The sequence below is a fragment of the Dryobates pubescens genome, chromosome Z, assembly GCF_014839835.1.
Source record: "Dryobates pubescens isolate bDryPub1 chromosome Z, bDryPub1.pri, whole genome shotgun sequence".
Classification (NCBI taxonomy): Eukaryota; Metazoa; Chordata; class Aves; order Piciformes; family Picidae; genus Dryobates; species Dryobates pubescens.
This window is the reverse complement of record NC_071657.1, coordinates 136,460,321-136,474,603: the sequence shown is the minus strand read 5'-3', so window position 1 is coordinate 136,474,603 and position 14,283 is coordinate 136,460,321. Positions and strand designations below refer to the sequence as shown.

Genomic DNA, 14,283 nt, shown 5'->3' with positions numbered 1-14,283 from the left:
TTTTCTTTTCTTTTCTTTTCTTTTCTTTTCTTTTCTTTTCTTTTCTTTTCTTTTCTTTTCTTTTCTTTTCTTTTCTTTTCTTTTCCTTTCCATTCCATTCCATTCCATTCCATTCCATTCCATTCCATTCCATTCCATTCCATTCTATTCCATTCCATTCCATTCCATTCCATTCCATCCCATCCCATCCCATCCCATCCCATCCCATCCCACCCTATTTTTCTATCCTCCACAATGAGGAAAGCAGAAGTTAGCTCTTTGGGTTTTTTTCCCCCCTAACTACAGTAAACTGTGTTTGTGAAACTGAATTCTCTGCATATACCTTTGAAAGTAGGACTATGATAAAATATTTACAGGTATGGCATGAGGAGCAGCTAATGAATGTCTCCAGTGCACTCAGTGAAGCAACAGATGCAGTATTTAATGCATGTGAAACATAAGTTCTGCTCAGAAATCCTTCTAGTGCAGTGAAACACTTAATACTCTGACTTCCATTAAGATGTGGCAACACTGCCTCCCTTTAAGGTATTTTCTTCTCTTCAGATTGCCCTGAATACTTTGGGAGAGGGAAAATCCTCAGCTTGTTCTAGGATTAAAAGAGGGGGGAAAAAAAGCAGCTGAAATTGTTTGCATTCATGCAAAAGGAAGGAAGTTTCTAACTTACTTGCTGTCCAGACTGGCAGCTTGTGTGTTAAAACCTGTGGGCCTGCCTCAGCACCTTTGGTGTGAGAGATGCAGCCTGTGCTTTGTAGACAGTAGCAGTTGGTGGGATACAGGGAAGAGCAGCAGAGCTCCAACACCCTGTGCCTATCCAAGGAGTGCTCATGCTCCCCATGAGCCCCTTGATGCTTTACATACAGGATAGGGAGGAGACATTCTGCCCTGGACTCAGCACTAGCTAGGGCACACCTTGAGTCCTGTGTCCAGTTCTGGGCTCCTCAGAAAGATGTTGAGATGCTGGAAGGTGTCCAGAGAAGGGCAACAAAGCTGGGGAGGGGTCTGGAGCACAGCCCTGGGAGGACAGGCTGAGGGAGCTGGGGTTGCTTAGCCTGGAGAAGAGGAGGCTCAGGGGAGACCTTCTTGCTCTCTACAGCTCCCTGAAGGGAGGTTGTAGCCAGGTGGGGTTTGGTCTCTTCTCCCAGGCAGCCAGCACCAGAACAAGAGGACACAGTCTCAAGCTGTGCCAGGGCAGGTTTAGGCTGGAGGTGAGGAAGAAATTCTTCCCATTAAGAGAGATTGGCCACTGGAATGTGCTGCCCAGGGAGGTGGTGGAGTCACCATCCCTGGAGGTGTTCAAGAGGGGACTGAATGTGGCACTTGGAGCCATGGTTTAGTTGTCAGGAGGTGTTGGGTGATAGGTTGGATTTGATGATCTCTGAGGTCTTTTCCATCCTTACTGACTCTGTGATTCTATGATTCTAATATCCAACCTAAACCTCCCCTGGCAGAGCTTCAGGCCATGCCCTCTTGTCCTGTCACAGGTTGCCTGGGAGAAGAGCCTGACCCCCACCTGACTACAACTTCCTTTTAGGTAACTGTACAGTGTGGTAAGGTCCCCCCTGAGTCTCCTCTTCTCCAGGCTGAACACCCCCAGCTCCCTCAGCCTCTCCTCATCAGACTTTCCCTCCAGCCCTCTCATCAATCTCGTTGCTCTCCTCTGGACCTGCTCCAGCACCTCAATATCATTCCTGAAGTGAGTGGCCCAGGACTGCACACAGTACTCAGGGTGAGGCCTTGCCAGATCCAGTGTGTGCATTTAGTGTGTGATTGCTTAAGGCCTTAAGGCAAGTCTGGGTAACCTCTACTAATAACTTGTAATATGGTTCAAAAGTAGAAACCACTGGGTCGATTCTGATCAGTCTCTGCACACTTCTGTTGGAAGAGTGATGAACTGCAGTTCTGCCTTTTGCATTCCTACTCCTTTTGGGATCTGAAAAACATTGCCCTGATTTGCTCTGTGCAGAATAATGACTCACTGAAATTTCTGCATCACCAGAAGCTAATCCCACCTCTGTGTGCTCTTCGTTTTCCAGATGATGACCCTGTGAAATCTGTTTTGCAGGGAGACTTCCCCATGCTTAGGAGTGCAGAATGGTATCTCCTGGGAGCATGGCTGCAGGTGGCCACATTTGGCACATAGAATCATAGAATTAGAATAGAATAGAATAAACCAGGTTGGAAGAGACCTTCAAGATCATCGTGTCCAACCCCTCAACCAATCCAACACCACCCAAACAACTAACCCATGGCACCAAGCACCCCATCAAGTCTCCTCCTGAACACCTCCATTGATGGCGACTCCACCACCTCCCCAGGCAGCCCATTCCAATGGGCAATCACTCTCTCTGTATAGAACTTCTTCCTAACATCCAGCCTAAACCTCCCCTGGCACAGCTTCAGACTGTGTCCTCTTGTTCTGGTACTGGCTGCCTGGGAGGAGAGACCAACCTCTGCCTGTCTACAGCCTCCCTTCAGGGAGTTGTAGAGAGCAATAAGGTCACCCCTGAGCTTCCTCTTCTCCAGGCTAAGCAACCCCAGCTCCCTCAGCCTCTCCTCACAGGGCTGTGTTCCAAACCCCTCACCACCTTTGTTGCTCTTCTCTGGACTCGTTCCAGCAAGTCAACCTCCTTCCTAAACTGAGGGGCCCAGAACTGGACACAGTACTCGAGGTGTGGCCTAACCAGTGCAGTGTACAGGGGCAGAATGACCTCCCTGCTCCTGCTGGCCACACTGTTCCTGATGCAGGCCAGGATGCCATTGGCCCTCTTGGCTGCCTAGGCACACTGCAGGCTCATGTTCAGCCTACTGTTGACCAGCACCCCCAGGTCCCTCTCAGCCTGACTGCTCTCCAGCCACTCTGACCCCAGCCTGTAGTTCTGCATGGGGTTGCTGTGGCCAATGTGCAGAACCAGTTGGAAGGGACCTCAAGGGCAACCTATGCCAGTGTCTCACCACCCTCATGGGGAACAACTTCTTCCTAACATCCAATCTGAATCTACCCATTTCTAGTTTTGCTCCATTCCCCTAAGTCCTGTCACTCCCTGACACCCTAAAAAGTCCCTCCCCAGCTTTCTTGGAGCCCCCTTCAGGTGCTGGAAGGCCACAATTAGGTCTGTGACTTTCTTGTGAGGAAAGTGTTATCCTGACCATTCATTTGTAACTTGGATCTTGAAAGGAGTTTGATGACAAAGATGGTTCTGGTTGCTCCTCAAGAGCTGCTTTTCTTTCCCTGTGCTGTACCTCTCACTGTCTTGGTTGGATAGGTGTGGTAGCTAATTAAAAAGCAATGTACAGAATAGGATGAAGATGCTGCTGGTGCTTCCCTAAATGCTTGCTTGGAATTGAATTTGCTGTAATGGGGACAAGGAGGTGTTTTGTATTTAATTTAATGATGGCCTGTTGTTAATGCTGCTTACAGTGCAAATGTGGAGTGATTGCAGAGCTTTCAAAATGCCAATCACAGAACTGTGAGGCTTGGAAGGGACCTCAAGGATCAGGCAGTTCCAACCCCCCTGCCATGGGCAGGGACACCTCACACTACAGCAGGTTGCTCACAGCCACATCCAGCCTGGCTGCAAACACCTCCAGGCCTGAGGCTTCCACCACCTCCCTGGGCAACCTGTGCCAGGCTCTCACCACCCCCAGGGTAAAAAACTTCTTCCTGACATCCAATCTGAATCTGCCCATTTCTAGTGTTGCTCCATTCCCCCCAGTCCTGTCACTCCCTGACACCCTGAAAAGTCCCTCCCCAGCTTTCCTGTAGGCCTTGTTCAGACACTGGAACACTGAAACACATGGGTTTAACTGAGGCACCTAATTGATCCCTGGCTTGTGCTAGAGGTCCTGCTGGTGTAGAGACCTCACTTGGCTCAGGGGAGTGCAATTACAGAGGGAAAAGAACCCAAGCAGCCGTGTTGGATGTCAGTGTGATAGGATTTGAGGAGGCAGTGCTTTTGTTCTCGTGCTGGAGTAAAACTTCATCAGAAGCAGGGATGAAATTCCAGCCTTAACTTGGGGAATGTGTGTGGGATTCAGCCATGCACCAAGAGAAGAGAGGCAGTGCCTTTGCAGGCTTTTTCCTCCTGTCATCCTTGTGGTGGGTTGAAATTTCCCTCCCCCCCCCCAGCATTAACTTTGCCAGCCCAGCTCAGTTGAAAGCAAATGGAAGCTGTATTTACAGGCAAAACTACACTCTACAGTGGGGTGCAAGGAATAGGTACAAAAGCTACAGCATTTACAATGTTTACAGGGATGTGGAATTAATAGACAGCACAAGAACCCCCCTGGTCAAAAGACCAGGGGAAGATTCTGGCTTCTCCCTCCTTGCCTCTCCCTTATCCTTCTGTACAAAAGGGAGAAGAGACAGAAGCAGAGTAGTTCATACCAGTCACAACAAAAGCAGTGCAGCCAAGGTCAAGCAGAAGCAAGTTAGTGTCTCTCCCAGAGCGAAGAAGCTAGAAGAGAAGAGAGATTGGTTTGATACAACTAGCTTTAGTCCCCAGGTTGTTTAGCCTGGAGAAGAGGAGACTCAGGGGAGACCTTATTGCTCTCTGCAACTACCTGAAGGGAGGTTGTAGCCAGGTGGGGGTTGGTCTCTTCCCCCAAGCAACCAGCAGCAGAACAAGAGGACACAGGCTCAAGCTGTGCCAGGGGCTGTTTAGGCTGGAGGTGAGGAGAAAATTCTTCCCAGCAAGAGAGATTGGCCATTGGAATGTGCTGCCCAGGGAGGTGGTGGAGTCACCATCCCTGGAGGTGTTCAAGAAAGGCTTGGATGTGGCACTTGGAGCCATGGTTGAGTTGTTAGGAGGTGTTAGGTATTAGGTTGGACTTGCTGATCTCTGAGGTCTTTTCCAGCCTGGCTGCTTGTGTGATTCTATGATCTCTTCCGATGGGGTTGTTCAGAATGATCTTCATTTCCCTTTTCACACCCAACAGTGATTTATTGGCATTTTTACTGCTTTCTGCTCTATGAACATCTTTAAAGGCCTATCCTAAAACTGCCCTCATGCTGGGCATTACCTTGGAAGTTGAACAAACTCTGCTGGTCTTCTGAAGGAGCCGTTTGTCCTGGTGCGCTCCTGCGGCCGCTCCCTTTGTTTGCTGCCCGCTGCCGTACAGCCTGGCCAGCCCTGGAGGAGGAGAGCTGTCTGTGGAGTGCCTTTTTCATGTTCAGATCTGGCAGTGATTAGAATATACTAATGCCCAGTGGGTACATGTGTCATTTTTTAACAGCTGCCGAGCTTTCTCCCTGCTGCTCCAATTAACACATCCAGCACACACGCTTGCCGGTGAGGGGGCTGTTGTCTATGGGTTAAACCACTTGGCTGCTTATTCAGCCAGCACCTTGTGATGCCAGAACCGGCTCCGGTGCCTTTCCTCTTCTTAACGACAAGCGAAATCAAATGGGCTTCTGAGCCTCTTCCCCGGGTAGATAGCAGGGCAGCATTTAAGTGCTGAATAAAAACCCCGAACCTGTTCTATCCCGAGATATGGTTCAGCCCATTGACTAACAGCTCTCCCCGCCTCCCAGCCCCTCTTCAAATGATGGAGACACAGGATAGGGAGCTCTCAGTGCTGGGCTTCCCCCTGGCTGGCAGGCAGGTTTCTTCAACTTTGTGCTCTTGCTGTTGAATGCCTGCTGGAAACGCTGACTTTCTCCTTCGGCTGCACCATTTCCCTCCCTTTGTCTGTTTTGATGTTGAAATATTCCAGTTAGGAGCTTGGATCAAGTGTTTCTTTTGAAAGGGGAAGCCAACATGCTTCCCGGGCACTGCTGAGATACAAGGGAGGGGTTTCGGTGGGCTTTGGTGTGGTGGGGTTTATTTGATGGTACCCGAAGGGCTGGTCTGAGGCTGCAGCTTCGCTCTGGGGCTTGCTGTTGATTCATGCTGGGACAGCTCTTTGTGAAGCAGAGGGCGAAGGGGGCTGCCGGCTGGCACCGCTGAGGGAGGAGATAGATGGAGCGCTTCTTGGGCTTTGTCAAGCAGATAAGAAGATCCAGAAGAAGAAAAGGCAAAAAGTACCGGCCGGAGGAGGATTACCATGAGGGCTATGAGGATGTCTACTATTACGCCTCGGAGCATTTTCGAAGTAAGTGTTTTGCATAACCTCGTTCGCCTTTGGCCGCGATGAAACGCGATGCTTGTCAAGAGGTTTCAGCAACCTCCAGTGCAAACAATGCTCCTCCCTGGCTAGAAGCTGAGCCTCGTGTCCTAAGTATCGAAGTATCAGTTCCTGGTAGGGCTTTATCTGGCGCTGGCTGCCGATGAACAATACAAAGCAGCTGAGGTGGCTCAGACGGCTCTCAAAGTAAGCAGGGTCTGGCTGCAGAGCCGGCTAAGGTTTCAGGTGCTGCTAATTGAGTCTGGCTGCTGGGAACCTTTTGTTGGTGTTGGGAAGGCGGCAGGGTGGTGGCAGCGCCTCGTGGAGTGCCTTCAGTAAGCTGCGTGGGTACTTCTGAAGCGGTAGAAAGGCAGCACTCGTTCATTTGTGCACAGGAGCTGCTGCTGAGGGTTTGTTCACAAGGGAGACTCGGTCCTCCCAGCCTCCGCTGTGCCCAGGTCGTTTCGGCAGCGAGTGACTCTGGTGGGCCACTTCCTCGCTGTAAGTGCAGGACCACTCCTGAAGTGAAGAGCTAAGTGGTCAGTTTTAGTTGGTTGCACCCGTGTGACAGCAGCAGCTCACCTGAAACCAAACTGCCTGCTCAGAAGTCCCTCTGCAAACCGTGCCCCCTTCCCTGCGGCTTGTACGGGGCTAAGCCTACACCTGTCAGGCTTCAGAGCTGCTTTAGGCTTCTCCCAGAGGAGGGGAAATGGCCAGAGGTGCCCATGGGGATGGGAGCCCCCGCCCAGGGTGTTGTGCAGCGCTGTCAGGGCAAGGCACCGGCAGCAGAATCAGTCATGCACAGAAATCACCTTTTGAAAAGGTTTCTGCTGTTCTGGCTGGTGGTTTGGGATCTTTGCAGTCAAGCTGTGCCTCACGTTGAGCAGCTGAGTTTGATGTGCTGTTTTGTGGGGGCTGTTCTCTGTGATGTGAGTGGCTCCTGGTACCTTTTGGTTGTTTGTATGGGGGTTTTATCAATCATTTGGCTTCGTTGTCACTTTGTTGAAATGAATCACAGGAACCTTGCATTTGTTTTAAGGCAAAACAATGAATGTGGTGGTGCCTTTCAGCACCAGAGCCTCTGGCAGATTAGGAAGCAAGAGTTTGTTTCTTCTTGGCTATCTCCAGAAGTGTACTGTAGGGTGTTCTGCTTCATGCAGTCTTCATCCCTTTCTGCTCTAAACAAAATACAGCATGCATGAGCATTTTATAGTTTATCCATGTTGTTAAGGCAGAGTTTCTACAAGAGGGGGGGGAAAAAATAAGACCTGTTCTGGGGGCAATGCATAAAACCTTCTACAAAAGAACTGAACATTTAACATCTCCTTAGCACTGAGGGGAGGTGAAAGTGATGCAGGCTAGTGAAAGCACCTCACTTTTTTATGCTTTAACATGTAAATCAAGGGACATGTCAAAGCAGCATGTCAAAATATTTCCCCAGCTGATTGTTGTTGCTGAAGGTCTTTTAAATGGGAGAGCTAAACCCCTGCCACAAACTGTCACATGGAATAAGGATTTCCTCAGTGCTGATTAATGAATTATTAACTCTTGACCTGATTGATGTGAGGCACTAAGATTGAGCCAAGTGTCTGGTAGGTTTTCCCTTTTATTCTGCTAGGAAAATGATAGTCCACACTTCAGCTTGTGGAGGTCATGAGTATTTCAGGTTGGATTACGAAGTGGTGTTTGCAACAGTGATCACAGAATCATTAGGGCTGGAAGGGAACGTGTCCAGAGAAGGGCAGCAAGGCTGGGGAGAGGCCTTGAGCACAGCCCTGTGAGGAGAGGCTGAGGGAGCTGGGGTTGTTTAGCCTGGAGAAGAGAAGGCTCAGGGGAGACCTCATTGCCCTCTACAACTACCTGAAAGGTGGTTGTGGCCAGGAAGGGGTTGGTCTCTTCTCCCAGGCAACCAGCACCAGAACAAGGGGACACAGTCTCAAGCTGTGCCAGGGAAGGTTTAGACTTGAGGTGAGGAGAAAGTTCTTCACCGAGCGAGTCGTTCGTCATTGGGATGTGCTGCCCAGGGAGGTGGTGGAGTCACCGTCCCTGGAGGTGTTCAAGAGGAGATTGGACGTGGCACTTGGTGTCACGGTCTAGTCATGAGGTCTGTGGTGACAGGTTGGACTCGATGATCCTCAAGGTCTCTTCCAACCATAGTGATACTGTGATCTCAAGGATCCTCTGGTCCCAGCATCGCAGTGCTCAGGCTCAACAGGCAAAAATGGACTTGGGTGCAAACAGAGTTCCCAGCTTCGTGCAGTTGCTTAAACCAAGCATGTCACAGGAGATTCCATGAAGTCTTTACAATGCAGAGACACCATATCAAACACAGCTCACAGGGTGTTAGGGGTTGGAAAGGACCTCTGGAGATCTGGGGTCCGACGCCCCTGCCAGAGCAGGAGCACGGAATCTAGTGCAGGGCAGCTCTGGAGTTCCACGGTGCTTGCGAAGCTGCAATTGCATTAAGCATCAAAATGCATCTTGCCAATCATCTGGTGGGTCCAGGGAGCTCACTGCCAGGTGCTGAGCAGTACTGCTCACCTCACAGAACAACATTTCAGAATCACTTGAAGGATTATTTTGTTTCTTTTCCTCAGTGCCTTGGTGCTGTGTTAGGTTTGTCTCTGTGAGCAAACTCCTGCCCTCTGTCTGATCCCACAGGCACACTTCTCAGAAGAAAGAAAAATAGTGCAGCTAGTCTGCTTGTAAAGGTCTAGGCATTACTCTGATGCAATCTATTTCATCATGCTGTAAGCATGAGAGGGTAGCAGTCTGTGTAACAGTCATAGAATCATAGAATTGTTAGGGTTGGAAGGGACCTCAAGGATCAGCCACTTCCAACCCCCCTGCCATGGGCAGGGACACCTCACACTAGGTCAGGTTGCTCAGACCCACAACCAGCCTGGCATTCAAAACTTCCAGGGATGAGGCTTCCACCACCTCCCTGGGCAACCTGTGCCAGTGTCTCACCACCCTCATGGGGAAGAACCTCTTCCTAACATCCATTCTGAATCTACCCACTTCTAATTTTGCTCCATTCCCCCCAGTCCTATCACTCCCTGACAACCTCAAAAGTCCCTCCCCAGCTTTCTTGTAGCCCCCTTCAGGTGCTGGAAGGCCACAATTAGGTCTGTGACTTCCTTGTGAGGAAAGTGTTAACCTGACCATTGATTTGTAGCTTGGATCTTGAGAAGTGTTTGATGTTCTGGCTGCTCCTCAAGAGCTGCTTTTCTTTCCCTGTGCTGTACCTCTCACTGTCTTGGTTGGAGAGGTGTGGTAGCTACTTAAAAAGCAATGTACAGAATAGGATGAAGATGCTGCTGGTGCTTCCCTAAATGCTTGTTGGAATTGAATTTGCTGTAATGAGGACAAGGAGGTGTTTTACTTAATTTAATGATGGCCTGTTGTTAATGCTGCTTACAGTGCAAATGTGGAGTGATTGCAGAGCTTTCAAAAAGCCAGTCAGGGTTGGAAGGGAGCTCAAGGGTCATCTAGTTCCAACCCCCCAATCTGAATCTACCCATTATAGTTTTGCTCCATTCCCCCCAATCCTATCACTCCCTGACACCCTCAAAAGTCCCTCCCCAGCTTTCTTGTAGGCTTCCTTAACATACTGGAAGGCCACAGTTAGGCCACAATTCCTTCTGCATCCATATGTTTAGGAGAATGCCTTCTTGAAAATAAGAGTGTATTTATTGGTGTTACTTTCAGCATATTAGAGTAATGAAATCAGAGAACTGGGCTGCCCAGGGAGGTGGTGGAGTCACCGTCCCTGGAGGTGTTCAAAAAAGGCTTGGATGTGGCACTTGGAGCCATGGTTTAGTTGCCAGGAGGTGTTAGGTAGTAGGTTGGACTTGATGATTTCTGAGGTCTTTTCCAACCTGGTTGATTCTATGAACTCCTGGAAAGACTTGCAACAAACTTCTCTCCTGCAGCAATGCTCATATTCAGAAAGATGCCTGTCCTGGTTGATTCTAGGATTCTGTGAACTCTTGGTTGCTCAGTTGAATGGAGTTGGAGCTGCTGTAAACTTAGTTTCCTCTCTGTGCATTGTTATCCATCCCCCCTCCGTTGTTTATGATTTATGTAGCCAATTAGGCAGTGTATTTGGAGATTGTCTGAGCCAATAACTTGATGAGCTTGTTACTCTCCCCTCTTCCCACTCATAGTATTGCTCAGAGTGCTGTATGGAGGCAGAATTATTGGAGGGGAAAAAAAAACAGCCAGGAACTAGATTAGAATGACCGAAGGACCAAACAGCAACAAAGCAAAGTTAAAATGGAACAGGCCTCTGGGAATTGCAGGAAAAAGGTGACTTTAGTTCCTCCTCAGCCCAGCTGTGCCCAGATACTGGGATATTGTAGCTCCTGCTGTGAGGGGTACTGTTCTTACTGGCCATTGGAATGTGCTGCCCAGGGAGGTGGTGGAGTCACCATCCCTGGAAGTGTTTATAAAGAGCCTGGATGAGGCACTTGGTGCCATGGTTTAGTTGATGAGATGGTGTTGGGTGATAGGTTGGACTCAGTGATCTCAAAGGTCTTTTCCAACCTGGTTAATTCTGTTCTATTCTACTCTTCTGAAGCTTTCTCATGGAAGACCACATGAGCTGTAATATCAGGACACAGCTGAATGAATGGAAGGTGCAGGAATGCTTAAAGCTTCCTGGGTAAAAAAAAAAGAGACCCCAGCTCTTGCACCAGCTGTCTTTTTGCCTTGGACAGCTCATCCATGCATCTTCAGTTAGAATCACAGAGTTGTTAGGGTTGGAAGAGACCTCAAGGATCATCCAGTTCCAACTCCCCTGCCATGGGCAGGGACACCTCACACTACAGCAGGTTGCTCACAGCCACATCCAGCCTGGCCTTGAAAACCTCCAGGGATGAGGCTTCCACCACCTCCCTGGGCAACCTGTGCCAGTCTCTCACCACCCTCATGGGGAAAAACTTCTTCCTAACGTCCAATCTCAATCTACCCACTTCTAGTTTTGCTCCATTCCCCCAGTCCTATCACTCCCTGACACCCTCAAAAGTCCCTCCCCAGCTTTCTTGTAGCCCCCTTCAGATACCCGAAGGCCACAATGAAGTCTCCTTGGAGCCTTTTCTTATCAAGACTGAACAGCCACAGCTCCTTCAGTCTGTCCTCATAGCAGAGCAGCTCCAGCCCTCTGCTCATCCTTGTAGCCCTTCTCTGGACACCTTCCAGCACCTCCAGATCCTTCCTGTAATAGAGGCTCCAGAACTGGACACAGTGCTCCAGGTGTGGTCTCAGCAGAGTGGAGTAGAGGGGCAGAATCACCTCCCTGGCCCTGCTGGCTCTGCTTCTCTTGCTGCAGCCCAGGTTGTGAGTTAAATGGGTGTCCTTGTTTTGACAACCAACATCAGCTCTCCTGCCTTTCTCAAGAGTCTCTTTCTGCACTACATAGTGTAAGAGGAAATTAAAAGTCATGGTTTAACCCCAAATGGCAGCTTGAGACCACACTGTCACTCTCTTGTTCCCTCCTACTCTCTGCAGCATGGTGAAGAGACTTGGAAGAGTAGAAGTGAGAAAACTCATGGGTTGAGACAGGTGGTTCAGTAAGTAAAGCAGAAGTTGTGCAGGCAAGCAAGGCAAACCAAGGAATTCAGTCAGCACATGGCATCAGCAGGCTGGTGTTCTTAGAATCAGGTAATTGTTAGGGTTGCAATGGACCTCAAGGATCATCCAGTTCCAACCTCCCTGCCATGGGCGAGGACACTTCACATTAGAGCAGGTCACTCAGAGCCACATCCAGCCTCACCTTAAACTCCAGGGACCAGTTGCTTGGGAAGACAAACACCACCACTCTGAACTTCTTCTTCTTCCCCCAGCTTTAGAAACTAAGCACAGTATCATATGGTCTGGAATACCCCTTTTGGTCAGATGAGGTTGGCTCTTCTGGCTGTGTTTTCTCCCAGCTGCTTCTGTGCCCTCCCCACCCTCCCAGCCTGCTGTCCAAAGAGGTGATGCAAGAAGCAGAAGAGGTCTGAATGCTGTGTAAGTGCTGCTCAGCAATAACTAAACCATTCCTCTGTGTGGAGCACTGAAATTAGCCCCAAAATAAAACTGCCAGACCAGCTCAGCTGGAAAGCAACTGAAGCTGTATTTATGTGCAAAGCTACGATCTGGAAATATGAAATGCAATGAATATGTGCAAAGTATAGAATCATAGAATGGTCAGGGTTGGAAGGGACCTCAAGGATAAGCCAGTTCCAGCCCCCCTGCCATGGGCAGGGACACTTCACACTACAGCAGGTTGCTCACAGCCACATCCAGCCTGGCTGCAAACACCTCCAGGGATGAGGCTTCCACCACCTCCCTGGGCAACCTGTGCCAGGCTCTCACCACCCTCCTGGGGAAGAACTTCTTCCTAACATCCAATCTGAATCTCCCCACTTCTAGTTTTGTTCCATTTCCAAAATATACAATGTTTACATGTATTTACAGTTTATAAACCACACAAGGACCCCCTGGACAAAACCAGGGGGCTACTAATAGCTTCCCCTCTCCTTCCCCCCAATTCCTCTGTACAAGGGAAAACTGAAAGGAGGTTGTAGCCAGGTGGGGGTTGGTCTCTTCTCCCAGGAAACCAGCACCAGAACAAGAGGACACAGTCTCAAGCTGCACCAGGGGAAGTTTAGGCTTGAGGTGAGGAGAAAGTTCTTCACAGAAAGAGAAGAGCTGATGGTAGCTTGTTAGTAGAATAATAATAACATAACATAGAAAAAACCAGGTTGGAAGAGACCCTCAAGATCATGGCGTCCAGCCCCTCAACCAATCCAACACCACCTAAACAACTAACCCATGGCACCAAGCACCCCATCAAGTCTTCTCCTGAACACCTCCAGTGATGGTGACTCCACCACCTCCCCAGGCAGCCCATTCCAGTGGGCAATCACTCTCTCTGTATAGAACTTCTTCCTAACATCCAACCTGAACCTCCCCTGGCACAGCCTGAGACTGTGTCCTCTTGTTCTGGTACTGGTTGCCTGGGAGAAGAAAGCAACCTCTCCCTGTCTACAACCTCCCTTCAGGTAGCTGTAGAGAGCAATAAGGTCACCCCTGAGCCTCCTCTTCTCCAGGCTAAGCAACCCCAGCTCCCTCAGCCTCTCCTCACAGGGCTGTGTTCCAAGCCCCTCACCAACTTCGTTGCCCTTCTCTGGACTCGTTGCAGCAAGTCAACAGCAGCAGCCAAGCAAAAGCACCCAGCCAGTATCTGCCAGAGTGAAGAAGCTGAAAAGAGTTTACACAACTAACTTTATGTTAGTTATCAGCCCACTGGGATTATTTAGCACTTCTTATTTTCCCTTTACATCCAATGGTAATATATTTACATTCTACCACTTACTACTCAGATTAGTGGAGACTTTCCTAGGCACCAGCCTAAAATTACCACTCTGTGTTTACAGCACCATTTTCAGTACACATCCAAGAGCCAGCCCCATATGAGGCACTGGGAAGAAAATTAAGTCTCTCCCCATCAAAACCAGCACACTAAAATAGTCATTTTGGTACACAACCAAGCAGTGCAGGTGTCATACTTGTTTTGGTGAGACTTTGTAGTGTGAACATAGTGGGTGATGAAGTTGCTACTCAGCCTACTCAGACAAGTTGGTGGTTACTGCACGAACTGCTTTGCAAAGTGTTATATTTATCTTGTGAAGCATTATAGAGTCATAGAAGCACCCAGGTTGGAAAAGACCTCAGAGATCAACAAGTCCAAACTATTACCAAATGCCTAACACCTCCTGACAACTAAACTATGGCTCCAAGTGCTACATCCAAGCCTCTTTTGAACATCTCCAGTGATGGTGACTCCACCACCTCCCTGGGCAGCACATCCCAATGGCCAATCTCTCTTTCTGGGAAGAGATTTCTCCTCACCTCCAGCCTAAACCTCCCCTGGTGCAGCTTGAGACTGTGTCCTCTTGTTCTGGTGCTGGTTGCCTGGGAGAAGAGACCAACCCCCACCTGTCCACAACCTCCCCTCAGGTAAACCCTGGCTTCAAGTGCCACATCCAGTCCCCTCTTGAACACCTCCAGGGATGGGGACTCCACCACCTCCCTGGGCAGCACATTCCCATGACCAGCAACTCTCTCTGCGGAGAATTTCTTCCTCACCTCCAGCCTAAACCTCCCCTGGCACAGCTTGAGACTGTGTCCTCT

The 14,283-nt window shown here is 49.5% G+C and overlaps 1 protein-coding gene across 1 annotated transcript in view; it reads left to right on the top strand.

Moving 5' to 3' along the window:
* The first annotated feature begins 5,819 nt into the window (after window positions 1–5,819).
* GRIP1 (glutamate receptor interacting protein 1) overlaps window positions 5,820–14,283 on the top strand; it is a 310,348-nt gene continuing 301,884 nt past the window's right edge. Inside the window, exon 1 of the mRNA XM_009904966.2 lies at window positions 5,820–6,090. Coding sequence (XP_009903268.2) covers window positions 5,958–6,090 — 133 coding nt within the window. The 5' untranslated portion in view covers window positions 5,820–5,957. The remainder of the gene's footprint in view (window positions 6,091–14,283) is intronic.